Below are 26,286 nucleotides of genomic sequence, written 5' to 3' on the forward strand. Positions count from 1 at the left end.
CAAGCACCTCATGATGGGGTAAGCTCCCATTACTTGCTCCAGGTCCTGCCCAACTAGCAATTCAAAAGCATACAAATGCAAGTAGATAAATAGATACCACTTTGGTGGGAAGGTAACAGAGTTCCATGCTCCTCGGCATTTAGTCATGCTAGCCACATGACCGCGGAAGTGTCTTTGGACAATGCTAGAAATGGAGATGAGCACTGTCCCCTAGAATCACACATGAATGGATAGGGGAAATCTTTTTACTTTAATTATTAAAACAGATAAACAACTTGGGCAGAATTAAGAAATAGTTGTCAGTCAATGCAGCTTTCTAATCTTGACAGTTATTTTCCAATAGGCAATTTTTAAAATGTCTTGTCCATACATTTTGAAAATCAACAACCACAGATTTAATATTACCCAGAAGATGAACAATTTTCTACTAAGCCAATTTTTTTTAAAGGAAGAAATACCTATATCTGGATAAATAGGTGTTACCTACAGATATAGTAGCTTGCATGAAACAATTAGATAAAGAATCCTCTGTTTAGAAAGCAGTTTCATTTGAGTCAGTTTCGGTGATTTTACTTCCCCCTGAGAGCTGGTCTGCTGCAGTTGCTGCTTCAGTGAGGACTGAAGACACTTCCTGATATGTTTGCGACATGCAAAGCTTTCTGAAAAAATATCAAAACTGGAAGCAAAGAGGCTGTTCCGGCTAAATCAGAAAAAGACTGAACAAGTGAGGAGTGAAAGGGAGAAGCGTGATAAACCCAAGGCTGCTCCTGAATCACCTAAGGATTTTGGTTTTACCATGTCACTTGTAGAGACCATCCGGCTTTGGAGCGAAGGCGTATTGGCTGCTGATCGCAAGGACTGGGCGGCAGCCCTTAAAGCCTTCATGTCTGTTGAGAATCCTTCTTCCAAAATCTGCTTTAACATTGGCTGCATCCACCTGATCATGAAGAATTTGGAAGAGGCACAAAAGGTGAGTGGCCGGATTTTAAAATTGTCATTGGCAGTGGCTGAACAAAGCATTCCTGATCACCTATTAGATAAAAATACCAACTTCTGTTTCCAAAAAGTACTGTCCCTCTTCTAGTGGATGCTGGATGAAATCTGGTAATCTAAGAGAGAGGGGAACAAAAAGGAAACTCAGAAATTTGTGAATATTGTCTTCCAGAAGCTGGAAAATATTAACTTTGCCACTCCTAATACTGGTTGCATAACTGGTCGCTTAAAAAAACATAACCAGACTCGTAAAATAATAATTTGGCAGCCAAATATTAAGAACTGCCAGGTGTCTATCAATCCTTTTTTCCATTATTTGATAGGCAACCAAGTCTAAGAGGATTCAAAATGATGAATTTATACATTGTGTGGCACAGTCCTGAACTAAATATATGGCAAGACTCATAGATATTGTATGTTGATGAAAAACTTGCAACCCAGGAATCATAAGCTAAGTAGATCAGAGTTCCCCAACCTTTCTGGCTTTGTGGACCAGTGTGGGGTCGAGGGGAGAGGGGATAGTTTAGCGCAAGTGGTGAGCAAGCACACATGTGCGTAGCTCCATTTGCAAGAAGTGGTGGACTTGTACTCTTGCTGCTCACTCAAATGGAGCGCATGCACACACACACTTGCCCACTGCTCGCACAGGGGGGATGCGCATATGCCAGCCATTTCAGGTGGCCCAGTTTTGAACAGCTTATGGCCCACTAGTGGGCCATAGCCTGGGGTTTGGGGACCCCTGTAGTAATATTATGGATGCACTTACATGACAGCAATTATGTCTGTGTATTATGTCTGTTTCCTCCAGGCTTTTATCAGAAGCACAGACCATGACAAGCACTTAGCGGTAGCCTATTTTCAGCGAGGAGCTGTGGCTTACCAAATGGAAAAGTGAGCTAAAATATTATAATATTTTCCAGAAAGAATGGGTTATTACACTGATTTGTTACAGTAACCAGTTCTGCCATTTTCTGCTTGGTCAACCTTTGTGTGATTTGGGCATACAAATTCATTTTTAGCTTAAAAATGAAAAGGTCTTAGAATTATATACCAGTAAAAAGAAAACTAGACAATGGAATTTCCCCTTCTGTTCCTAATTATAATAACAGCGATGATAATCACATAGCTCTTAGTCATATGCCATTAGTGAAAAAATTACACATGAAAAGTTTAAGACCTAACAATTGGAGGACCTAGAACAGACATGTCAAACTCGCGACATCATGTGACGTTGCGCAGCGTATCAGAGCTTTTTCACCATTGCTGGCATGGTTTCTTCATGACGCATCCGGCCTGCGGGCAGGCAGTTTGACACCCCTGACCTAGAAATTCACAAGGGAAGGATGCAAGAGATAGAAACAAAGGTACAAAAAGATGAAATGCATTTGTTTATTAATTTAGTTACAATAAATCCAATCAGCATATACATTGATAGATATTAATTAGACCTGAGTTTCTCAACCTGTGCAGCTTGAGATGTGTGGACTTCAACTGCATGCTGGTTGGGGAATTCTGGGAGTTGAAAATCTGGCTTAGACACATCCAACTTACCTTCCTATTTGTGGGAAGTAAAAATGTGTTGTGTTTTTTTAAAATAAGATCATTTAAAAATCCTGCTGGTTCTAACCAAGGCCCATCTTCATCCAATATTTGGTTTCTCAGATGCCCAGAAGGAGGATAAAGATCCTTATTTCCATGAGGTTTAGCTGTAACCCCTTCCTGCCAATAGTTCTAGTAATGTTGCTGCTTTCTGTAGGTGGCTTGAGCAGGATCATCTGAACATATTTTGTTTCCTGAGAGAAAATGCCAAGTCAGCAATTTCCTCCCACACTAGCCACACAGACAGTTGAATCTCTGGTCACCCTTGATGACCAGCTTCCACCTTTTGTGAGTGAAAGCAGCAGGCAAGCTCAAGGACTACAGGACAGATCCCTGAAAGATGCTACTTTTCCTCTGGCAGGGGAAAAAAATTGGGTAGGGCCTTGGTCTGTCCTTAAAGATGTCTGCTACAATCCCCCAAACAGAGATACCCAAATAGAATCTGTTCTCTAATCAGTTCTTTTCACGTCTGTGTAAATATATGGCCATATTTACAAGACATGAATTTGTATTGTTTTACAGTGGTGTAAGTGTGTGCATATGTGTATACACACACACAATTACACCAGTGTAAAACAATATAAATCCATGCGCTGTAAATAGGGTAATATTGAACCCAAATAATAAAGCTTCTTTGATCAAATGTAATAGCATTTAGTATCCAGCAGCATGCAGATTTAGTTGCTGATTTTTAAAATTACATTGATAAACCACAAGCCCCCATCCTGTAAAGTTATCTTGTTGAAAATGCATAGCATTTCTCCTTTTAATCTGAGAAGCTTGCTAATAAAAAGGAATCAAGGTTGGGATGCTGTTAGGAGAAATCAATGTTCTATAGACTCTTGTGAATAAATGGAGGCTCATCTGGGGACTTGTTAGGAGTAAGGAAGATAATCTGGATGGAAATATGCAGGATCCATTGCCTTGCGAAAGGGTCTGAATCATTTTTAAAATCCAGAATGAGATAGCATTTGAAAGTAACTCCGGGAGATAACTCCCTAATTCACTGAACTGTAAGTAGAAGTACAGCACAATCAGATATGTAAGGTGATGTTATTATAGCCAATCTCAAAAAAAAAAAAAAATAGTTTTTAGTCTTCCTGTGAAATTTATTTCCCGGTTGGACTTTGGGGGCTGATAGGACTGCCAATACAGCTCTTGGTCTTTCCCTACCCTGCTACTTCTTAGATAAGTTAGTTTATTATGCCTGTAATGCCCAGCCAACATGTCTACCCAGAGGGCATCAGCTTGAGGAAAGCTGGCATTTTCACATTTCCCTTGTTCCATGATCACATATTAATGATTCCTTTTTTTGGCTTTCAGTTATGAATTAGCTATTACTGATTTACAAGAGGCCTTGGCTCAACTACGGGGGAATGACCTTATAGATTACAAGATTCTAGGCCTGCAGTTTAAGTTGCTTGCTTGTGAGGTAAGTCTTTATTGGAAATCGCAGCCCACTAGCAATTGATGTTTAAATTCAAGGTTACTCTTTCAGAAATGGAATATTGGACAGGGGTTCAGTTCAATGCATAATACTCTGTTATACCAGGGAGAAAACATGTTTTGGGGAACTATTAGACTGATTTGGATTTTTGAGGACATACTTATGTATTCTCATTAAGTGAGGACTTGCTTATTCATAAAATAGTTGCCAAAAATCTCCATTTGATATATAGCAAAATAGTACGGAATGAGTGGGGTCTTATCTCAGGACTGCCATTTCAAACCCTCCAGAATTTTACCTCAGGTTTCTTTTTTTCTGAGCTGGAGCCAAACTTCCAAGAAAAACTGGAAACCACCCACTATCTCTTTCTGTCTAAGCATGTTTTTAGTATCAGAAGGAGGTGGAAGAAGGGCAGAAGCAGTCTGTTATAGAGGGAACCACTAGTTCACAATTTGCTTTTCAGCATGCCAAGGTCATTTTTAAAAAAGCCTAAAAAATCTATAACTGGACATTTTGCAAACAGCCCATATGCTTTAATTGCACATTTCAATCCTTACTGTATTTATGGTTCCTTTTCGTATTTGAAGTTCATCATAGCTCCAAGGTCCCTTCCAGCTCTATTCTAATTGATACTTTCAGTGAACTCAAAGTGACATATAGAATTGCCCCATTTGCTCTTACTGTTGCAACTGATAAATGCTGCTACTTGATGCTTCATTTAAATTTATATTTGTGTATCAGTGATTGCATGATCTCTGAGGATGCTGTATGCTAGATAAATAAATTTTGCTCTTACAACAGTTCTCTGAAGTAGGTAAGCTAAAGCTGAACCACACTCAGCATTGAGTTTGAGGGGGTTTGAAAGCAGGCCTGTTTGCTGCAGATCTGCACTATCTATTTATTATTTATTAAACAAATTTATATAGCCTCCCAACTCACACATTGGTGACTCTGATCAGCTTACAAAATCTATCATCCGGATAAATGATATCAAGTGCCTTTCAGAAAGATGGAGGGAGAAAAATGACTAGAAAGAGAAGAGCCATGGGAAAGATCTGAAAGAACCTCACAAGAAGGACTGCACATCGGGGCAAAGATGAGCAGAAGAACATCTATTTAAACAAGATTGGAAGAAGAATGCAGTTCAGTTTTCCTCTATTTGGTATTGGACTAAATTTCCCAGAATTCAAGGCCTGCCCAGTAACCCAGTGCCTGTGGAAGGCATCAGGTTGGGAAAGGCTTACCTTATCCTGGTACTCAAAATCCACAAGATTTCTAAATAATTAGAATTAAGTTTAGGCATATTTCTGACATCCATACTCTTTACTTGCAGCTGTTATACAATACCGCTCTTGCCTACGCTAAGCTGGAAGACTGGAAAAAAGCTGAGGAGCATTTGACAAGAGCAATAAAACAGAGGATGGGCTCCAGGCACAACAAGATAGATAAGGCTATGGAATCCATCTTGGTAAGAAAATGTAGAAATAGTGCATGAATTCCACCCCTTGAATATTTTTATGCATGCTGGCTGCTGCCCTCATAGTTGCAAATTTGGTATCAGCCTGAAGGGGGTTTTTATTACAGATGTATGTGACTTACCTGCATGGAGGATTAAAACTCTAACGAAGGATGAGAATTGTCTCTTCAAAACTTGGCACTGAGGAGAAGCAGCTAGGATAGACCATGTAGAAAATGAAATATTCTCTTGCTTTGACTCCAACGTTTTGCTCTGGAGAGCCCAATAAAGAGTCCTATCAAGAGTCAAGCAGCCAAGGGTGGATTTAGGTATTCTCTTTGCCATGTAATCTTGAGTGTGCACTAGGAGACTTCAGTTCCACTTCCTTTGGTTGATAGAATTCAATGCTGTCAAGCTTACTGCAAGAGAAAGCGGGATTTAGAACCCTATTTACTCCACATTTTAATTAGGAGTCTTTGTTACTAAGGGTAAAGAAGGTGCTCTTTTAACTTAAAAGACAAAAATGTCTAGATGGCCAGATGTTTAATATAAAACATTAAAAATATTTGGATGCTTAATGTCCAGGTGGTGGTTCTTTCTCATGTTCTGAACACATCACTGTATCTATTTACAATCTCTCTCTATTCTGGGATTCTGTAATTACATTAAACATGGATGTAAGCTATTCCTGCTCTCTCTCTCTCTCTCTCTCTCTGTGTGTGTGTGTGTGTTTGTGTGTGTGTGTGAGAGGGGGGGGAAGGAGGAGGAGGAGGTTGAGGAGCAGCCTGTTATGAGGTTTTAAATTAAGAATTTAGAGCAAGATGGCAGAATTGTTTTTTGTGGGAAATCACATTCTATCAGGAGGAACCTGCCAAGGGTGTGTACTGATGACAGTAGTCTCTGCAGGGGGAATTTTAAAAAATCAAGATGGTGGCCATGGGAACATAATTAAAACTCTGATCTTTTGTACATGTAAGCAACATTGATGCAATACAAAAGCAGGGATTTGATCATGCTGCTGCAATCATTATTTTAACATTTTACCTTTCCTGCTCCCTACCATTAGTGATGGTGGAGGGATCAGAAGTACCGGTTGGCAGATCTGAACAAAAAGATGGTTAGAATCTGCTGCCTTGCGGGATTCTCTGGCCTTCTCTCCACTTCTGTCTCTGCTATCTCATCATGAAACTTAGATGGTGCACTACAGATTCTCTTCATCTGATTTATTATAAAAGCATGGAATAAATGATGTTGGAAGAAGCTATGTTTTCACTTACTGAGTCAGGGAAACAGGCTGATTTTGTTCTTTATTTCTGTTTTTGATATGTGCAGAAGCAAAGATTGTTTGAACCCATAGTGATCCCTGAAGGAAAGTTATTTCGGCCAAACGAAAAGCATGTGGCACAGCTGGAGAAGAAAGATTATTTAGGGAAAGCCACGGTATGAATTTAACCTGTCACAAATATGGAATTATTCAGATAATTTTGTCCCTGGTATATTTCTGGAAAGGCTATTCAGGTCATGTTATAATAGTTCTGCCAGCTGATTGGAAATCACTATTCTCAATTGCTATTGCACCATTAACATTTTTAACTCTAGTAAGCAGAAAGTGATACTTTGTGTAGCACAGAGATTATCATTCTCATCTGCTGATCAACAACTGATATTAATATTTATAAATAAATACATAAAGTGAACAGATTAAAGCTCGACTTGAAGAATTCAATGGAAAGAGGATGTGCCTGGAGTTAATGATAATTTCCTTTCACGGTTAGGGTAAAGATTAGGACTGCAGATAAAGTACATAATTTAGAGTGTACACAAAAGCTAATTAAAAGGAATGACAAACACTTGCAGACAAGAGTTGTTATTACATTTATATGGTACCTTGACCAAATTATATTTTTCTACAATTCCCTAAATGAAAAAATGCATATACCATTTTCATATGCAATTATTTTTATTTTGACTCTGTAACTCATTGAATATCAATAGTAACCATGCATTCAAATTTAGAGAAATTTAGAAAAGGATGCTATGTTTAATTCTATGCCATTTGAAAGATGTATTCATTTGTTTATTGAGGAGTTCATTGAAACATACCATTTTATCAGGGAGGCCTTAACTTTTGCAGACAAGCAAAAGTTCCACCATCCATTTATTAGTGGATAAGCAATAATAATAATAAAAATGAAAAAGATAAATGAAAATTTCTAATTTTGCACTCAACATAAGATCATCATCAGTTTTCAAGAATCTGAAACTATTCTTGCAATTCATTCTGATACAATATATATTAAATCCATCTGGAGTATTGCATTTAATTTCCCACTAGTATACTATGAAATCAATCCTTCATTGTCCCTCCATTCATACATAGGAGCTTCCCTTATAATTGTACCCATCGTATTTTAAGCCAGTCCCCAGAGCCCACAACACTGAGAAAACTTTTGGTGATTGTGGGGGGCTCTAGAAGAAAGTCTCAGCTGAAGGAAGTCACAGTGAGTTACACCATGAATACCTTTAACGTCATGAGCAAATTCTATTTTTCCCATGGCAGGACCCCTAGTCTGCATCAAATTGTTGTTTATTTTGAGACTAACTGTCCTTGATACTCTTGATAATCTTAAACATACGTTGAACAGGTCTTTAAAAAAATGCATTTCATTTCAATACTTCAATACTTTCTTGCAAGATAGTTTAGGATTTCCCAGCGTTAAGAATAGAATTACTTAAGAAATACAGGTTTATTCTTCATCATTGCTGAAACAGAGAATACGCCACTTAATTCAGCTTATTTTCAAAGATCAAAAGAAGAGGCACAGAGCAGGTGACTCTGTTCAAATGCAAATAACTATCATTTATCTCACATTAGTGTTTTACTATTTGGATGGTCAGTTGGGCAGAATGGGGAAATAACAGCATTAGAATGCTTAAAGTTTTGATTTTTTGGGGGGGGGGTGAATAAAATTAGATTAAAAACAAGCCTTTCTTCTCATTCTAGGTTGTGGCATCTGTGATAGACAATGATGACTTTTCAGGTTTTGCTCCTCTTCAGCCCCAGGTAAGACAGAATCACTATCTGGCTTAGTCCCATGTTCTCCTGCTTTGATCATGAATCATGATTTAGTTTCCTCCTTGGGCTCCATTTGCAGGCATATTCTCAGAATATGATTCTGATGCTTCCATTTGCTGCTCTGGCCATTGTGCTTTCAAAGTCTTATCTGCTATTCCATCCAACTGCTGAAAATTTAACTTATTTCACAAGATGAAGTAAATTGAAGTGATAAGTCACTTATCAAGATGCCTCCTATTTTAAAGAAGTGAGGTTTAGGGTGGGTCCTCTAGAATCCTGATTATGACGGCATCATTTGGAATAATTAACACTATGAGCTTTTAATTTTAGCCATATAAAATTCCATTTAATTAAACTGAATAATTATTTTCATTTTCAGTAAAATACAAGAAGTTTCAAACCTTGTAAGCATGCAGGGCGCAGGGTATTTCATCCTATGTAGGAGACAAGAGAAATACTCTTAAGTGTTTCTTATCATAAGGTGGAAGATTAAAACAAACTGTTTGGTAACAAGGACATCCTTACTATCATATTTAATTGCCCAAGAAATTGATTTTTATATGGAGGACTGGGTTTTTTTTAAGGGAGCTGGGAGACTAGAAACTTTTTCCTATAGTTTTCTATTTTAGGAGCTAAATATGAGTTAAGGGGGTGCAGTGGCCTGAGGGTTAGCATGCTGAGCTTGTCGACTGAAAAGTTGGCAGTTCAAGACCCAAGCACCACATGACAGGATGAGCTCCCGTTCTTGCTCCAACTCCTGCCCATCTAGCCGTTCAAAAGCATGGTAAATGCAAGTAGATAAATAGGTACCATTTCAATGGGAAAGTAACATATTCCCTGCACCTTGGTGTATAGTGATGCTGGCCACATGACCATGAAAGCATTTTTGGACAATTTTGGCTCCCTTGGCTAGGAAACAGAGATGAGCATTGCCCCCTAGAATTAGACATGACTGCCAGGGGAACCTTACCTTTTTAAATGTGGGTTAACTTTTTCCTACACTTGAAAAACAAAAACCCTTACCAATTTGCTTCCTAGATGGGATTTGGGAAGGGGAAAAAATACTACTTCCTCTTAGTCTAAGTGAACTCAGGCTTTCTATTAGAAAAGATTGAAGGCTTACTATTGATGGATAGGAATAAGCTAATATGTATGCTATGCTTACAGACATCAGATCCACCTCCCAGACCTAAAACACCAGAAGTCCTCAGGTAAGATCAATAAAGTCCGGAGAATACTAACATCCATCAGTTATTCCCTCAGCCAATCTCTCCCAAGACTACATAAAGAGTAGTTACAATAAATTCAGAATTCATGTAGATGCACAACATTTTATATATCATTAGCTATAACTAATTAATGTAAGATGAACGTTTGTTATAATAGGCAGAAACATCATTTTCTAAATGAAACAAACAAACAAAAAACATTCCAAACACATAAATGTGCAGACATTGAAAAATGCAGAATGATCTACTTGACGCCTTTTCCTCATAATGCTACCATCTTTGCATCTTAAGCATTAGACATTAGTGGAAATATTACGTACTGAATGAAATGCTGTGGATGACTGATTCCTATTTGTATTCTTTTGGTTGATTGTTTTTCTCCTGGGAAATTGGAATATACTGTACAGAAAAGGAATCAGTGGATGAACTAATACTGTATACTATTGCTTACTTATGTAGGGCGCTGCAAGGAGAACCTCACAGAGTTTTGTATGAATTTATTCCTGAAACTTCAGAAGAGCTTCAAGTCGTTCCTGGAAACATTGTTTTTGTTTTGAGAAAGGAGCAAGACAACTGGGCTACTGTTGTGTTTAATGGAAAGGTAATAAAAGTCTTTAAAACTGTAATTTGCAGATGGGCTACAGAAAGTGTGTGAAACAATTGAGTCTGTTTGACATGGGTTTTTCAAAACTCATGAGAACATTTGGCTTGGGCCAGATTATCCGACTGTGGAAGTAATACTATGGACAAACAATTTTCGTAACATGGTATGGTTTAGACCAGGAGTTGAAGTCCACGAGTCATAAAAGAGCCAAGGTTGCCTACCCTTGGTTTAGACAATGTTATCAATCAAAAATATTTTCAAAGTGGCCCTTTGTGCTTTGAATAGTAAAACAAAATGTAAAGGGATCTGTTAGAGAAAATATTCTGAGAACTACTTCCATAAGAGACAATAGCTGCCTCTTTTACATTAACAGTTGGTGTCATTTTGGACCTGAATTCTAAGTGCACTGAATTGATTATCAGCTGTAGGTTAACCAGTCTGTATTATTTCCTGTAATTGCATACATAGCATTATTACATTCATACCTCAACTTAAAGAGCTCAGAGTCATGTTGCTAAGGATGAGCCTATTTCATCTCACCACAAAAACAAAATGAAGTTTGGCGAAGATGCCTACAGTAATTAAAATGCTAAATAGCTTTCCTATCCTGGTGCCCCACAAATTTATTTTTATTTATTTGTTTATAAAATGTATTTTATAAATATGTCGATTTCCAATTTTTATTAGCAGCATTAGTATGGATGCCCTGGCTTTCCTGTTTGGCAATAATTAGGCACCAGAAATCTGCCTCCAACTATCTACCTGATGCATTAAAAACATACAGAATAATCTTTACTGACATGTTATAGTTGTTTGGATTTCTGCAGCCCACATTTGGTAGTCACTAGAATCAGAGAAATTCCAATACATGGAAGGCACTAGCTTGGGAAGGCTGCTTTACAATTTTGCCATTAAAGCCAATGGTATTATTGAAAGAAAAATCTTCATCGTGGCTCAGTCCAAGCTGGAAATAAACATGGCGACTGCTTTAGGAAGAAGGTTGTAGTTTATTGACAAGGAGAACCAGACAGAAAGATGGCTCTTGCAGAAAAAGAGGGGGAAAGGGGGGCTGAGCACATGTGGGGAGTGGGTTTTTATACCCTCTGGAGCCTTTTGTTTGGAGTTGCTTCCTGTGGCATGAACTTTGACCTGAGTCTGAGTGTGCCCTTTGGTATCTCTGTGTTAATCCTATTATGTCCTGTCTTAGTTTGGGTGGGGTATGTAGATTTTAGGTGTCTTTGTCTTCTTGATCTTCTAGCTGGGGCCTCCATCTGCATTTCTACAGAGCTGGTTTCTGCTTGGGGGAGGGAGACCTGGGACTATTAAGAAAAACTGGGCATGCTTTTCTGCCTCTTTAAGATCCTTTGAGGAACTACTGTATATGCCGGTGTACAAGGTGACCTGGTGTATAAGACGGCCCCCGTCTTTGTCGCCGAGCCGCATTCCTAGAATGTCGTCTTATATGCCGGAAACTACCAGTATTTCCGGCGTATAAGACGACTCGGCGTATAAGACGACCCCTGTCTTTGGCGCCAATTTTAGCGCTTGCGGAAGTCGCCTTATATGCCGGCATATACGGTATATTTTTTCTGCCCTTTTAATATTTCCTTCTCTGGGGGGCTGACTTCCCACAATAGTAATTAATTAATCCTTAGTTCATTCTCAGGAAATTAGTAATTTCTATCAGACTATTAGTAATTTCTACCAGGGGACAGGGATGTGGAAAAGCAAAATCTCTGTATGCGTGTCTGTGAAGGAGGTGGTAGTGTTTCAGTCTATTCTCAAGAAGCCATCCTGGGATCCAATGATATTGCAGAGCATTGGATAACTTTTGTCCAGTCTCCAACTTTATCTTTTTTGGGAAGACTGTTGAGACTGTGGTAGGAATCCATCTTTGGATGGCCTTGTCAAAGCAAGTTATCTAGACCCTTTTCAGTTGTACTTCAGGCTGGGTTATAGTACCAAGACAGCATTACTTGTACTTAATGATCTTTGAAGGGCTTGGGAAAGGGATGGTGTCCCTTTAAAATTTTAGAGACACTGTCTTGTAGTGCTTCTTCTTCTTCTTTGCAATCGGTGTTTGCTGAGGGAAGGAGGAGGCCTCAGGGCCCGGGTTTCTTACCACTATTTAAAACCTATGTGAAACCACTGAGTGAGGTCATTTGGCAGCATGGGGCATGGTATCATCAGTATCCTGCTCCATGCTGAGCAGGTGATTGTGAGGGCCTGAATAGGGAGGACCAAATGTAACTCACCCTAGCAAGGTGGAGTGGTTTGCCACCCCCCTTTCCCACCACCAGTCTGGTAAGTTTGACTTTGATTGGACAATACCTCTCCGGACAGAATTGTCATACAATTTGAGGGTCTTTTTGGGTTTGTTGCTCTTGCTCAAAGAGCAAGTGCCAGCTGCGGCAAAGGAGGTCTTTGCACAAACTCATTGTGTGTCCCAGCTTTACCCATTCCTGAACTGGAGGCTTTCATCACAGTCACTCACACCTTAAATTGTTTCCTGACTGGATTACTACAAGGTGCTCTACATGGGGCTGCCATTGAAGATCACTTGGAAACTATAAATGGTCCAGAATGCAGTGGCGCATTCAGTTCTGGATACCCTGCAATTTCCAATGCCACACTGCTGTCTTATGAGCTGTATTGGCTCCTAGTCTATTTTTGGGTACAATCTGGTTCAAGATATAAATGACAGAAGGCCAGGTTAGTTGGGGAACCACCTCTCCTTGATGGCATTTGCCCATCACCAGGTCAGCCAAGGTGGGCATGCTCCAAGGCCCTTCTCATAAATATTGTCATCCAGTGGTTCCTCTGAATCATGCCTTCCCTACAGCTGCTCTGGCCTAATATTGTAGCTTAGATATATTTTAGCTTTCTGGAAGATCTGTCTCTTTGCTGAAGCCATGGGCCAGGATGGAGATGAATCAGTGGATGTAAAGTTGATGAGATGCTATAGCACCATGGCAGGAAGTGTGATCTGTTGTAAGGGAGATACAATTGTTTGTTTTGCTGTTTTATGTGTTTTGTTGTGAGTGACCTAAAATTGAGTGTACCACAGGCAGTCATATAGATTTAATACATAAATAAGTAGATAAATAAACCAATATATTATTTCTATAGAAGCCCATTCTGAGAAGTTCAACATCTAGTCACACAAATGCTGCACTGGTGCCCTCATAGCAGCGGTACCTATAGTCCTTTTCTTGTAGGTCAGTTCACTTACTCCTTCGCAACCTGGCTTCAAAACTTTCCTAAGGTCATCTAATATTACATGATGATCCCCTCTCCCCCTTGCTGCTGAAGATTTCTGTTCAAGAACTGGTTTTTGATTCAGGATGTCCCGTGGCCTGGAGTTACTATCTTTGCCTAAAAGCTATACACTCTCCTTAGGGCAATAACTTTGCTTCTCTAATTATGCTCCAAGTCCCTTTGCAAAGGAAACATATCTCTAGAGCAGACATGTCAAACTTGCAATGTCATGTGACGATGTGCAACGTATCGGGACTGTTTTGCCATTGCCAGCAATGGGGTGGGCGCGGCTTCCATTTGATGTGTCTGGCCCACGGGCTGGCAGTTTGACACCCCTGCTCTAGAGACAAGATTGACAGGTTAAGGTAGTCAGGTTTTTGTTCTTTATACCTAAGTTGATATCAAAAATCATTAGAATTTGGTTTTTTCTGCGTTGTACATCATAACCATGCTGGTAGTAAAATGCAGTATTCTTTCCGACATTAGTGATCAAACACAAGCGATAGATAACTGGAACCCATAAGTGAATGTAAGGAAGCTGCTTTGTGATTTTGAACTTTCAGTTTTTCATGTAGAGGAACGACATGGCTCTGAAATAGAAGGTACCAGCCAAATAAAAATGCTGTCATAAAGATTAGAAATAAAGAATGGTTAACTGTTTTTTTCATTCTCATACAAATTGGATGCATCTAATGTTAAAAATTCTTGCTTTGACTTCTGTGTAGAAAGGGATTGTGCCTTGTAACTACTTACAGCCAATGGGACTGCAGAACCAGCCTATATTCCAGGTAAGAGCTCAGTGATTTTGTTGGTAAGAATTAACTGTAAGAAAATGGATTGGATTTGCCTACCAAAAAATGAAGCTGCATAGTATCTTCATGCTTCCCTTGCATATTATTTAGGACTTCTTAGCCAAACTATCTCTTTCTAGCTAGCAATAGTAAACAGTAAAATGGTACCTGGAAATGGGAAATACTACTCTGTCAGTACACAATTAGATGGCTCACAAGGTTATGACTTGGAGAGATGTTTTAATTTTCCTGCTTCATTCAGTTGGGCTTCTTTAGGAGAACACACACTATATCAATAAAATAATCATTCTAGGTTTATTAGGAGTTAAAATGTACTCAAGTAAGTTTTTGTACTCAACTAGTTACCCATTGATTTGACATCCATCCAGTTAACTCACAGTAGCCTGGAGATATATAAAGCTATTCTGATTTCTTAGATACAAGATTAAGATTGGGGGAAAAAATAATGCTCAAGCATCTTCCCCTCTGATAGGATCTATTAATCTGTCATATGTTGATCTTCATTTTAAAGAGATGGTGTGAATACAATTTGGGTCTTATCCATGGAATTCCTCTCTATAAAGCCCAATAGATAGGAGTTCAGGACAACTTAGCCAGATGAAAAAAGTGGCAAAGGTTCACATCAGACAGAGAGAATGCTCTCTTCAAGGAGTGTATCTTTTTTTATGGAGTTGTATATGATAAATCCAAACCTGGACTACTACTCCCAACAAGCTGAGATCACCTCACCTGTTTTGTGTTGTATATTTTGTGACTCAAACAGTTCAATCACTGCATATACTACCCTCAGAACTCTGACAAGCTATTTCCATTCTCTCCAGGAAGAAAACAACAAAGATATGGATATCCCTGCTCCACCAAGCATTGCTGCTCCAGGTTTCCCCAATCTTCCTTCAAGTGAGTAAAAACCACATACAGCAAATAATTCTATTTTGTGATAGTTTCAGGCTATCACCTGCAAATCTATTCTCCCTCTCCACATGGCTGTTAAAGCAGGTACTTACTCTCTGCTCTGTCTAAATTCTCCATCTTTACAAATTATGAGAAGTGTGGGAGATAAAAATATAGCCCCCTTCTCGTATAATAAGATAGGGCTAAAACAAACCTGAAATAGGTCCCCACAGAAGTGATTTGAAGCTTTAACTTGAACTTTATGCTGTTTCCCAATAAGGACGTATTATTTGTAATCTGCTGAGCTTTATGCAATATGAAATTGCAAAGAGATAGTTCTGTGTATATTTAGAATATAAGGACTGGAACAGTGAGAAATAGGGAACTGAAAGTAGCCGATGGATGCGGGTTCCAATGTACACGGGTATATGTGGAAAGATATGTTCAGCAGAAAGTCAGCAGGAAGTCAGTAGAAAGTCAGCAAAAGTCAGCAGATCATCTGACTGCAGTCTTAGAACAGAGAAAGAGTATAAAGGGTTGGGACTGGACCTGATTGATTTGCCACTGGCCTATAGTTGTCCTTTTGGAATCTGCTATGCCATATGGTCCTCATTGCAATGGGTTATTAATGTAAGTGACATTGTGTTATTATGTTTGGAACATTTGCTATGTTCCAAATCATTAGCAAAATAAACCTCTGAATCTTAAAGTAAGAATTATTGTTTTGTGTTGCTGTCTCTTGTCTTTTACATTGGGTTTTTTAACAACAGAAGGAAGTATTAACAGAGGCATAAACTGCAGTTCTGATTAATGATAATAAACTCTCTTCAGTATTGTAATTTCCAGTTCTATGTTATACCATATTTATGAATACCAATTTACAAAGAGACCATAGGAATCATTTAACAAATCATGATTTAAATCAAGCATAGTTTAAAGACTGTGTTATTTTTTAAGAAATATTTTTAATTTAACAATTGTTTTGTTTTCTGCAGGTCACAGAAGAGAACTGAAGGTATATAATTTCCTTTCATTGTGAGCTTTTGGACAGGCAAAACAGCAATACTAATTGCTGTTAATTAAAGAGCTAATAGGTTTCCTAGTTCCACCAAGGACACAGCATCTTACACAAATATTTAAAAGAATATAAACAGGGCTATCATCTCAAATTATGCCTCTCATAAAAATATTAACTCTTTACTCAGTACAATTTTACAGCCCTGGTGGTGCATTGGTTAGAGTGCAGTATTGCAGGCTAACTCTGCCCACAGTCTAGAGTTTGGTCCTAAAGGGCTCAAGGTTGACTCAGCCTTCCATTCTTCTGAGGTTGGTAAAATGAGGACCCAGAGTGTTGGGGGCAATATGCTGACTCTGTAAGTGCTATTGCTAGTGCTAAAATGGAAACTATTATACTGTAACTAGTGGTTTGAACATGTGCTTGTGCAGGGACTTCATTTTAGTTTCAGAAATGAAACTTGCAAGTATATTCTCTTGAATACAAGTCATCTTGTTTTCTCTTTGAAATTAGCAGCCTAATGTGTTAAGTCGGGGGGGGGGGGAGGAAGTGTTTCTTCTGTTGAAACCACTAGGAGCAAGAAATTCTTATCGCTTAATTGCACAAGAATTTAGTAGCAGATTCTTATCTATGCCTCATTTTAAAATATTTAAATTTGTTAAGAATTCTCTTTGACATTAGATATGTCTACAGGTTTTGTTTTTTGCCGCATAATCCCCCTGACTTACATATATTTAAGGATGTACAAAAAAATTGAAATTTCAAGTTCAAAGGACCTATTTTAAGTGCAAGACAGCCACTTTGTTTTTTGAATGCCACTTCGAAAATATTTCTGAAACCATCTATTTCATACTTGAAACATGTCATTTGAATTGGAACTTGAAATGTTTTGCACCATTATAATACATATTTTGATGTTTTAGTAAATATTCAAGAAATATTTATTGAGCAGCATGCAAATACAAAAATAAAGAATGCATTGCTGCCTCTATATACCTTTAATTTTAAACGGCACCACAGCCGTTTCTGCTACTTTCACCAGTTTTAACCACTGTAATGCTTGAAGTACATAGCAGAGTTTTAGCATGACTTTTTATGCAGATGCTTCCCCTCCATATGGCCCTTGAAAATGCAGATAGGCTACTGAAATCATGAACTTGTCAGGCTCTTGTATTTTTTCTTACAGTTTGATGCATCTCCAACACCTTATATCATCAAAGTACATTACAAATTCACAATAGCCCTGCATGTGAGTCCCAACCTATCTTACAGCAGCCTGTTAGAGAAGGTGTGTAAGAAACTGGAACTCTCTCCTGAACACACAACACTGAGGTAAGCAAGACCACTCAGCAGCACTTCGCTCCTAATGAGTGGGATGAAGCCTTTTGGTCCTCACCAAGTTTTCTGTTGCTTAGCTACCAGACAACAGATGGCAAAGATCAGGTTCTGAATGAAAAGGGAATGGCAACCTTATGGAACCATGCAAAGAACAACTGCTTGACATTGTGGTGTACCACCAATGAGGTAAGATAGTCTAGTTTAGAAAGCAACATACCATGTTGGGGAGCACCACATATACTTCCTTGAGAACATTTTTTTTTTAAATTTAGATCAGTAATCTCTGAAAATTGCATCTAAACCATGCAGAAACCTTTTTGACTATAAAAGTGAAAAATGCCACTGATATTATTCTGAAATAATAATGTAAGTGTCATGGTTCCGACAGATGAAACTCTTCAAAAGAACTTCGAGGCATTGTTTACTTTAAAGAATCTTTATTTTGAGTAGCATAATATCGGCACTGCATAATCGAAGCCAAAAACTGAATTCCCCTCCCCTGAGCACATAGTATCAAAGCACAATTCCCTCCTCCAATTAACAGTCATAAATCACATTCCCCAATTAGCTTGAAGCTCCAGTTCGCCAATTCCTTATCAGCTCTGTTTGCAATAACCTTGTTTCTCACCACTAGGTTTAGTGTTGTTATGTTTAGCTGGACTCTCGTTCACATCCCCCCTCCCAGCATCATCTAACTTTAAAAGCAAAAGGTAAAAGATGGCTACATTTCCCTCTGTTGTCAATGCAAAAACATCTGATGTTAGCAGCATTGACAGTAAGATGTTTAGGAATAGGAGTAGATATTTAGCACCTACCAGTATGAAAGGTACATCTGGAAGAATGTTGTATCATTTAAGATAGCTAAATAGGACCTCAATTAATTAATTTCCTTTTTTTTCTGGTAAGTTTCGTGTTTTGTTTTTTGAAAAGCTTAATATACGCATGTACATAAGTAACAGCAATTCAAGCAGCTATAATGAAGGCACTTTGAAAAAAAAACCAAACTGCTAATTATGAAAGCATCAAGATATACTTAAAAGGTATTTTTTTCTCACATTAGATCAGCAAAGATAATTTAATGGAAAATGGTGAGGACGCACAGCAGAAAATACTAACAGAGATTGAATCAAATCAAGTTATAGCACGTTATACATACGAAGCCACTCAGGCAGAAGATCTGGAGTTTCAGAAAGGGGACACAATTGTTGTTCTGGCCAAAGGTAAATTTTATTTTAAATTATGGAAACTTAAAAGTCATTTGGGACATTATCTTTCTCCTTCTACAGTTCCTCCATCTGAAACCTTAACTCCAATTTTTCATCTTAGCAATACTGTAATTAGCCACATGAACTAAATAGCTCCACCTACAGGAATCTGCAGTGTACACATTTACTTTTACTTCAGCCCATTTTTTTTGCAAATTCAATGAATTTCATTTGGAATGTATTAATTAAGTGTTGGTAGATCAAACTCGTGTGACGAAAATTTCCATGTTTTAGCAGCTTGCACAGAAGTTCTTTCTGGAGCTCAGATTCACAGTTCTTCTTTCTTGGAAAATAAATATAGTGCTGTAGTATTGATCTCTTTTCTCATGACTTACCATCTTTACAGCTCCATTTTCCAACCAGTTATCTTTCTCAGTGTTAATTGCCTTGAAATATTGGCTCTGGGCATCTTGCATTTCTTCACTTCTGTTGCCTTTTTCAACCAACTCTTCATCTCCCTTACATACACCAGTGGCAATGTGAAGTTCATGCTATTAAAAGGGATGGACAAGATGTCTAGATAGTAGCATGGCAACTGTGAAGCCTACAGCTTCTTAGCTCAAAATCATACTGAGTAGGGCTTAGACGTTGTATTGGAAAGCAAAAAAAAAAAAAAAAATGCCCTGGAACACTCTGGGGTACACAACTACAACTACTAAAACTAAACACAACTTTTCCCAGAATTGGGTTGCATTAGGCAAGTGTGCAACCCCAGAGAAAGATGCAGCTGCTTAAGAAAATACAGATATGTACAATGCGAGCAGCTTCACATGCTCCAAATCATTTTTTTTCTTTCAATACAAAGCACTGCACAGCCCCGATATTAAAAGTCTTACAATCCCACAACCCTATGCTTCTATTGCAGAATTTACTTTTTTTTTTCAGATTTCCCAATTCATATACATTTTGCAGTCAAGCTTGCATTCACTCACTCTACCAACAAATGCATTAATATTTTTTACCAAAAACAGTAACAAATTAGGCTTCTAACTTCTGACAGTAATTTTAATAAAAACTTCAACTTTTGCTTTAATGCCTTAACACTATTGCACACATATTCCCATCCTTTAATAGCCATATTCTCCCTCACAGAAAAGTTCAAGCAGCATTTCAATCAATCAGAATAGAGCTGGAAGGAACCTTGAAGGTCTTCTAGTCCAACCCCCTGCTCAAGCAGGACACTTTATACCATTTCAGACAGGTGGCTGTCCAGTCTTTTCTTAAAAACCACCAGTGATCAAGCACCTACAACTTCTAAAGGCAAGCTGTTCCACTGGTTAATTGTCCTCACTATTAGGAAGTTTCTCCTTAATTCCAGGTTGCTTCTCTCCTTGATTAGTTTCCATTGTTTCTTGTCCTGCCTTCTGGTGCTTTAGAAAATAAGTTAACCCCCTTTTCTTTGTGGCAGCCCCTCAAATATTGGAATACTGCTATGATGTCACCTCTCGTCCTTCTTTTCTCTAGATCAGAGGTCCCCAACCCTCGGTCTGTGGACTGGTACCAGGCCGTGTCATACCAGAAACGGGGCTGTGCAAACAAGCGAAGCCCCATCCGCAGGATGCAGGCAGCACACAAAACCACGCCCCCTCCAGTCTGCCAAAAAACCTCCCCCCACAGAACTGGTCCCTGGTGCCTAAAAGGTTGGGGGCCTTTGCTCTAGACTGGTCATACCAATTCTTACAACTGTTGCTCATGGTGTTCAAAGCACCAGAAGGCAGGACAAGAAATAATGGTTGGAAACTAATCAAGGAGAGAAGCAACCTGGAATTAAGGAGAAAGTTTCTAATAGTGAGGACAATTAACCAACGGAACAGCTTGCCTTCAGAAATTATGGGTGCTCGATCACTAGAGGTTTTTAAGAAGAGACTGGTCAGTCACTTGTCTGAGAAGATATAGGTTCTCCTGCTTGAGCGGGGGGCTGGACTAGAAGACCTCCAAAGTCCCTTCCAGCTCTATTCTATTCTATTCATATATTTTTGTCCTCAGGCCCTTTTTGTACTTTTTCCAAAGTCTCAACATCTTTTTTGTAATGTGGCGACCAAAACTGGATGCAGTATTCCAGGTGTGGTCTTACTAAGGCTTTATAAATCGGTACTAATACTTCACATGATTTTGATTCTATGCCTGTTTACACAATCAAGGATTGTATTAACTTTTTTGGTTGCTTCTGCACACTGCTGGCTCATGTTTAAGGGATTGTCCACTAGGACTCCAAGGCCCCTCTCAGTTATTGTTTTTGAGCTTAATCTGTACTTGTATCTTTGGTTTTTCTTGCCTAGGTGTAAAACCTCTTTTCTCCATATTAAATTTCATGTTGTTGGATAGGGTCCATTGTTCAAGTCTGTTAAGAGCTTTTTGGATCCTGAGCTTGTCTTCTGGGGTGTTGGCTATTCCTGCCAGATTAGTGTCATCTGCAAATTTGATGAGTTCCCCTTCTATTCCCTCATCTAAGTCATTTATGAAGATATGGAAGAGTGCTGGGCCTAAGACAAAACCTTGTGGTACCCCACTGTTTACTTCTCTCCATGTGGATGTGGTGTCATTGGGGATTACTTGTTGAGTAGAGTTTGTCAGCCAGTTACAAATCCATCTGGTGGTGATGCTATCTATCCTATATTTTTCTAGTTTACCAAGTAGGTCTACTTTGTCAAATGCCTTGCTGAAGTGTAACTATACTATGCCCACAGCATTTCACTGGTCTAGTAATTTAATCATTCTATCAAAGAATGAAATAAGATTGGTTTGGCATGATCCGTTTTTAACAAACCTGTGCTATTAGTTATAACTTTGTTTCTAGATGTTCACATATCTGTTTTTTTTAAATTATTTTTTCCAGTATCGTCCCAAGTATTGATGTTAGGCTGACTGATCTGTAGTTTCCTGGGTCTTTTCAATTATAATGGTTCAATTACCGAGAGTTCCATAACTAAGCCATTTATAACATTACCAAACCCCAAAGGCTTCTCACATATTTTTTTGCAAATTCCACATGAAGTACCCATCTTTGAACTGAATTTCCCCATTCATCCTTCTGCTTATGATTCAATCTTATTTTATCTTACAGTGAATGAAGAGTGGTTGGAAGGCACGTGCAATGGGAAAGTGGGCATTTTCCCCAAAGCATTCATTGAAGAATACCACAGTCAAAATCTAGACAATATCTCTGAAGAATAAGTTGAAGCCCCACAAAGAACTGAGAAAATCATTATTTTTTTCAAAGCAACTCATTCATTATATCAAAGTTTTTCCTTGCCGATTGAAGCTCTTATTTTTTTTCTTGCTATTATTTTGATTGTGTATTATGCTTAAATGCTTATCATTTATAACTTTCCTATATTATACCTTACCTAAAGTGGCAGCTATTTGCAACTGGATCTATGTTTAATAGCAGTATTTTAGTCTCCATCTCTGACAATGTTCTTTACTGTCAATAGAGTCATCATGTCCAAACATAGGAAAAATGTATCTTTCAGATCACAAAATGTTTGGCTACCTTGTGTTATGGCAAATAATGTTAAGTACTACATAGCAGAAACAAATAATGGGCCATGGAAGAAAAATGGGCAGCTACAGCTGCCTCAATTTCTGCTTCAAAGATACCCTTCAAAGGTACATGTGCAAATCTAAGATTGAACCGCCAAATCTTAGATGAGAGCTGGAATGATGGAAAAGCATAATCTGAAGGTATTCCATCTCTAACAAGTGATAATCATTCATTCATTCATTCATTCATTCATTCATTCATTAGCTCAACTGCTATGTAGTGTTTTACTGAAATAAAATTACATTTAAGGTTGTTGAAAAGCAGTACAATGTTCAAGTGTTTGATTTTTGCCAGTACTTTTTCAAAAATTGTAGTTTTGTTATTTTCTTTATAAAACACAATGTGTATTTTTTCAACTACTATTAACACAAAAAGTAACTCCTTAATAAAAGGACTACTACTTGTAGTAGATTAGTCTGCCAAACCTTAGCTATCCAACTCTAGAAATCCATTTAGTACTAAGTGTGTGTGTCTCTTAAACATTGCCAAGTCTTCTGTCACACTCGGTAATTGAAATAATACAACATAGCTTGTATATAGCTTTTTTCTTGATGTAGAAGATGCAACCTTGTTTACTGTGCTTTGTCATATGCAACTTCACTTGCTGTATGCATTACTCTATAAATCCCTTCTACTTGTTAGTAGAGATATCCTCTGCCACAAAGAAATCAATTGAGTTTCATCAACAAGAAATAATTGGTTAAAGAAATGTTACTACACGAGGTTGGCTGTAGAGAACATGGTTTAATTAAAGGCAAAGCTGAGTTCAGCAGCTGCAGGTCTCGCACAGACAGACAAAAACACAAAAGAAGCTTACGACACAAACCAATTTTCTCTGCTGGGAGTTCCCCTTCTCTTGGGGTTCTAGCCACAGCAGGGCGTGTGTGTAAAAGGGTGGACGGGGGAAGGGAGCTCTGCCTTAAAGATTCCCCCCCCCAAAAAAGAACATTCCAAACACCAGATTTCTCATGCAGAAATGGGAACCGATGGGTCGGGATTCTGGCACTGTGGAGAGTGTGAGATCATGAATCTGGTTAGGTTGTCTAGAGTGCAAGAATCAGTGGCTGTTCAAACACTGGAATGTTGCAGCTGCTGGGGTGCACAGCTCAAATACACAAACCTGGGGAAAGGGACAGGGGCAGAAGCTGGCTTGGGAGGGGGCAGGGAGCCAAAGAAGCACAACTAGGGCAAGAACTTCATCCTTGAGGGTTTTTTTTTTTTTTTAAAAGTTTTCTAAAGAAAGTTTTTTTAAGCAATATAACCCAGAGCAGCAACACTGCTTGCACGGGGAGTTTCAATTCCTATCTAGAGAGAGCATTACCTCATTCAGCTTCTTTTTTATATATAGTCTATTTGGGGCTGTTCCCCAACTCCAGTATCACTTGTGGACTCCGGATGTGCTTTGCTCTGCAGCTGTTTTCTTGTGGTTCACAGATCCTGAACTGATACACATACACATACACACTCCGGCATTTGCAACAGTTTAAAACATTTAGATTGTTTCCATAGGTACCCCGGGAAACAAACAAACAAAAAAATTTTTTTTAAAAAGGTAAGGTAAGGGAAAAAAAGAAAGAAATGTCCTTGTTTCCTATGCAAGAAGAGTTGCAGCCTTCCTTCTGCTCAATAAATATCAAGTTCAACCTTTCCCCCCTTTCTGCATCCTTGTAGGAACAAGTGGGACTGATAGCTGACTGCATGGGCTCCCTCTTAGGCATCTGGTTGCCTTGAGCTTCCATTCTGTGGACATATCCTTACTGGCAGAAGAGACTGCCTCTATTGTCCTGTCCAGGCTAATTCCTTTGCTTCCCATTATCCTGCTAGAAGTTGGTGGGATGCTGCATATGAAGAACAGAACTACAAGCAACCAGCAGGGTTGGGATAGGCTAGAAAAAGGGGCCGGGAGGGGAAAAAAAAAAAAAGACACAGAAAGCTTCTACCTACCTACATAAAGGAGTCAGGCTGTGAATGCACAGGCCAGCTTTGCCATTTCATCAGACTGGTCACTACGCTATCATAAAATGTACAGGAATCTGAACCATTTAACTTAAAAACCCCATAGCAGCAGTGTGCTGCCCTGAACAGAGGGCTGGCAGTGGCCAATGCACGTGAGTACTGCTGGAATCCTTAACCCATTCACAATTGTCCAGACTCAACCTTTGAAGAAGAGATGGAAATGACGCTGGAGGGACCAAATTCTCCTTCGTGAAACTCCTTACCTAACCGAGGAGACCAGACACCTGCCCTTCCATCAATTTACCACTACCCAACTCTGGCTGGCTGGACCAGTGACTCGAGGGGTGCTACACACTGACTACAAAGCACATTTGTGTATGGAAGAATTCAGTGTGATCTTACTACTGAGACAGTAATAATTCAAAATTTAGACGTTGAGGAATAAATTTCAACTACATTCTCAGTCAGCAAAGCTATAGGTAATAGATTCCTATTAGGTTCCCCAATACTGAGGAAAGAGGATTTAGAAGTTCTCAGTGGCTTCTTCCATCTGCTCTTCTTTCCCATCTTTTTATTTTCCCACATGGCTGGGCACATGCACGATGGAGAAGGTAAGAGGCGGTGATATCAGGTTACCGTGAGATACACAGCAGTCCCTCTCTCCCTCCAGAGGGCCCTGGTGGGATGGGAGAGTTCCTGGTGTTGGTTTTCCATTGCACTGCATTCATTTTCGTGCATACTCAGTGGGTTGGTGGAGCACTTACACCCTCCTGACATCAAGGAACAGAAGAGAGGCTGCCACGCGCACAGAACTGTGTGGGACAGTCCTGTAAACCCAACATGCCATGATGTATGGAGCTTTCGATTGCAAAGGTTGCCACCTCTTTTGTTCTCAGTGTGGTGGATTCATGGCACCTTGCCCACGTTGCTGCTTCTGCTTCTGCTGCATCAACAGTTGCTCCAGAGCAGAAGGTCCAGGATGCATCATAGAACTGGACCAGATAGACTAAGCAAAGAAACAAACATCCCATAAGATGAAGTTGGAATCTTGATGCATAAAAAGAGAATGCTAAAAATATCTCAAGGCACTGCTTATTTCCTCACTAACTTCTCTAGCTTTTCCTATCTCTGACTTACTGTTCTTCCTGGCACAGTGTGGCTGAACCTACCCTTAAAGCGTCATAAAATACATTTGTTAGGAGTTTAAATGCTTTGCCACCACAGCTTATCCATATCCAAATGATAAGTGCAATAAACATGTTGGGTCCTTGGAGGTAGTCTGATAAGATAGTCCTTGATTTACGGCCATCTGTTTCACAACCATTAGAATTTATGGATGTGCTGGAAAATGCGACTTATGACTTGCTTGCACTTACGACCATACCAGCATCCCCACGGTCACATGAGCCCAATTCAGGCACATGGCAAGTGACATGTATTTATGACAGTTGAAACATGCTGGGCCAGTGTGATCACCATTTGTGACCTTCCCAGTGGCTTCAGACAAGCAAAATGAATGGGGGAGGCCTGATTTGCTGAACAACTACAGCAAAAAATCAAGCATGGTCATGTAGTGACTCAACAAGCATGCTGCTTAGCGATGGAAGTTGGGGTCATAATTGTGGTCGTAACTAAAGGACTACTTAAGTACCTATAGTTACATCTTAATTGTACATACTTCACAGACAAAGAGATCACAATATAATTGCCAAATGGCAAGAATCAGAAAAATATTGCAAAGGATACATCATTAGCATTTCAGGATTTTGCCATATTTAATATCTAACCTGACCAAAAAAAAAA

At 39.0% G+C, this 26,286-nt stretch overlaps 2 protein-coding genes across 4 annotated transcripts in view; one reads left to right on the forward strand and one right to left on the reverse strand.

Annotated features, from left to right (window-relative positions):
* The first annotated feature begins 585 nt into the window (after positions 1-585).
* On the forward strand, positions 586-24,449 carry NCF2 (neutrophil cytosolic factor 2). Of its 2 annotated transcripts, none has more exons than XM_039358550.1 (15): positions 586-970; positions 1,802-1,884; positions 3,916-4,024; positions 5,373-5,507; positions 6,828-6,935; positions 8,500-8,559; positions 9,739-9,782; positions 10,260-10,401; positions 14,388-14,450; positions 15,296-15,371; positions 16,361-16,380; positions 17,567-17,712; positions 17,796-17,904; positions 18,779-18,938; positions 22,048-24,449. In XM_039358550.1, exons 1-15 carry the CDS (start codon positions 797-799, stop codon positions 22,155-22,157), a joined length of 1,539 nt encoding a protein of 512 aa, XP_039214484.1. In that variant the 5' UTR covers positions 586-796; the 3' UTR covers positions 22,158-24,449. The 2 variants fall into 2 exon arrangements, with proteins under 2 accessions (XP_039214484.1, XP_039214486.1); XM_039358552.1 differs by having other exon boundaries at positions 829-970; positions 1,317-1,884.
* The window catches only part of SMG7 (SMG7 nonsense mediated mRNA decay factor), a 74,135-nt gene continuing 71,100 nt past the window's right edge, over positions 23,252-26,286 (reverse strand). Inside the window, exon 23 of one of the 2 annotated variants that reach the window (XM_039358548.1) lies at positions 23,252-25,489. In XM_039358548.1, coding sequence (XP_039214482.1) covers positions 25,376-25,489 — 114 coding nt within the window. In that variant the 3' untranslated portion in view covers positions 23,252-25,375. The remainder of the gene's footprint in view (positions 25,490-26,286) is intronic. The other variant, XM_039358549.1, reaches the window with a different exon arrangement.

This window comes from Crotalus tigris, unplaced genomic scaffold, assembly GCF_016545835.1.
Source record: "Crotalus tigris isolate CLP2741 ecotype Arizona unplaced genomic scaffold, ASM1654583v1 scf7180000019024.823168, whole genome shotgun sequence".
Classification (NCBI taxonomy): Eukaryota; Metazoa; Chordata; class Lepidosauria; order Squamata; family Viperidae; genus Crotalus; species Crotalus tigris.

Coding starts and splice junctions, on each gene's coding strand:
- NCF2 (XM_039358550.1), top strand. CDS start 797: ATGTCACTTGTAGAGACCATCCGGCTTTGGAGCGAAGGCGTATTGGCT. Junction 6,936..8,499: donor ATTATTTAGGGAAAGCCACG/GTATGAATTTAA, acceptor TTCTCATTCTAG/GTTGTGGCATCTGTGATAGA. Junction 17,905..18,778: donor TGTGGTGTACCACCAATGAG/GTAAGATAGTCT, acceptor TTCTCACATTAG/ATCAGCAAAGATAATTTAAT.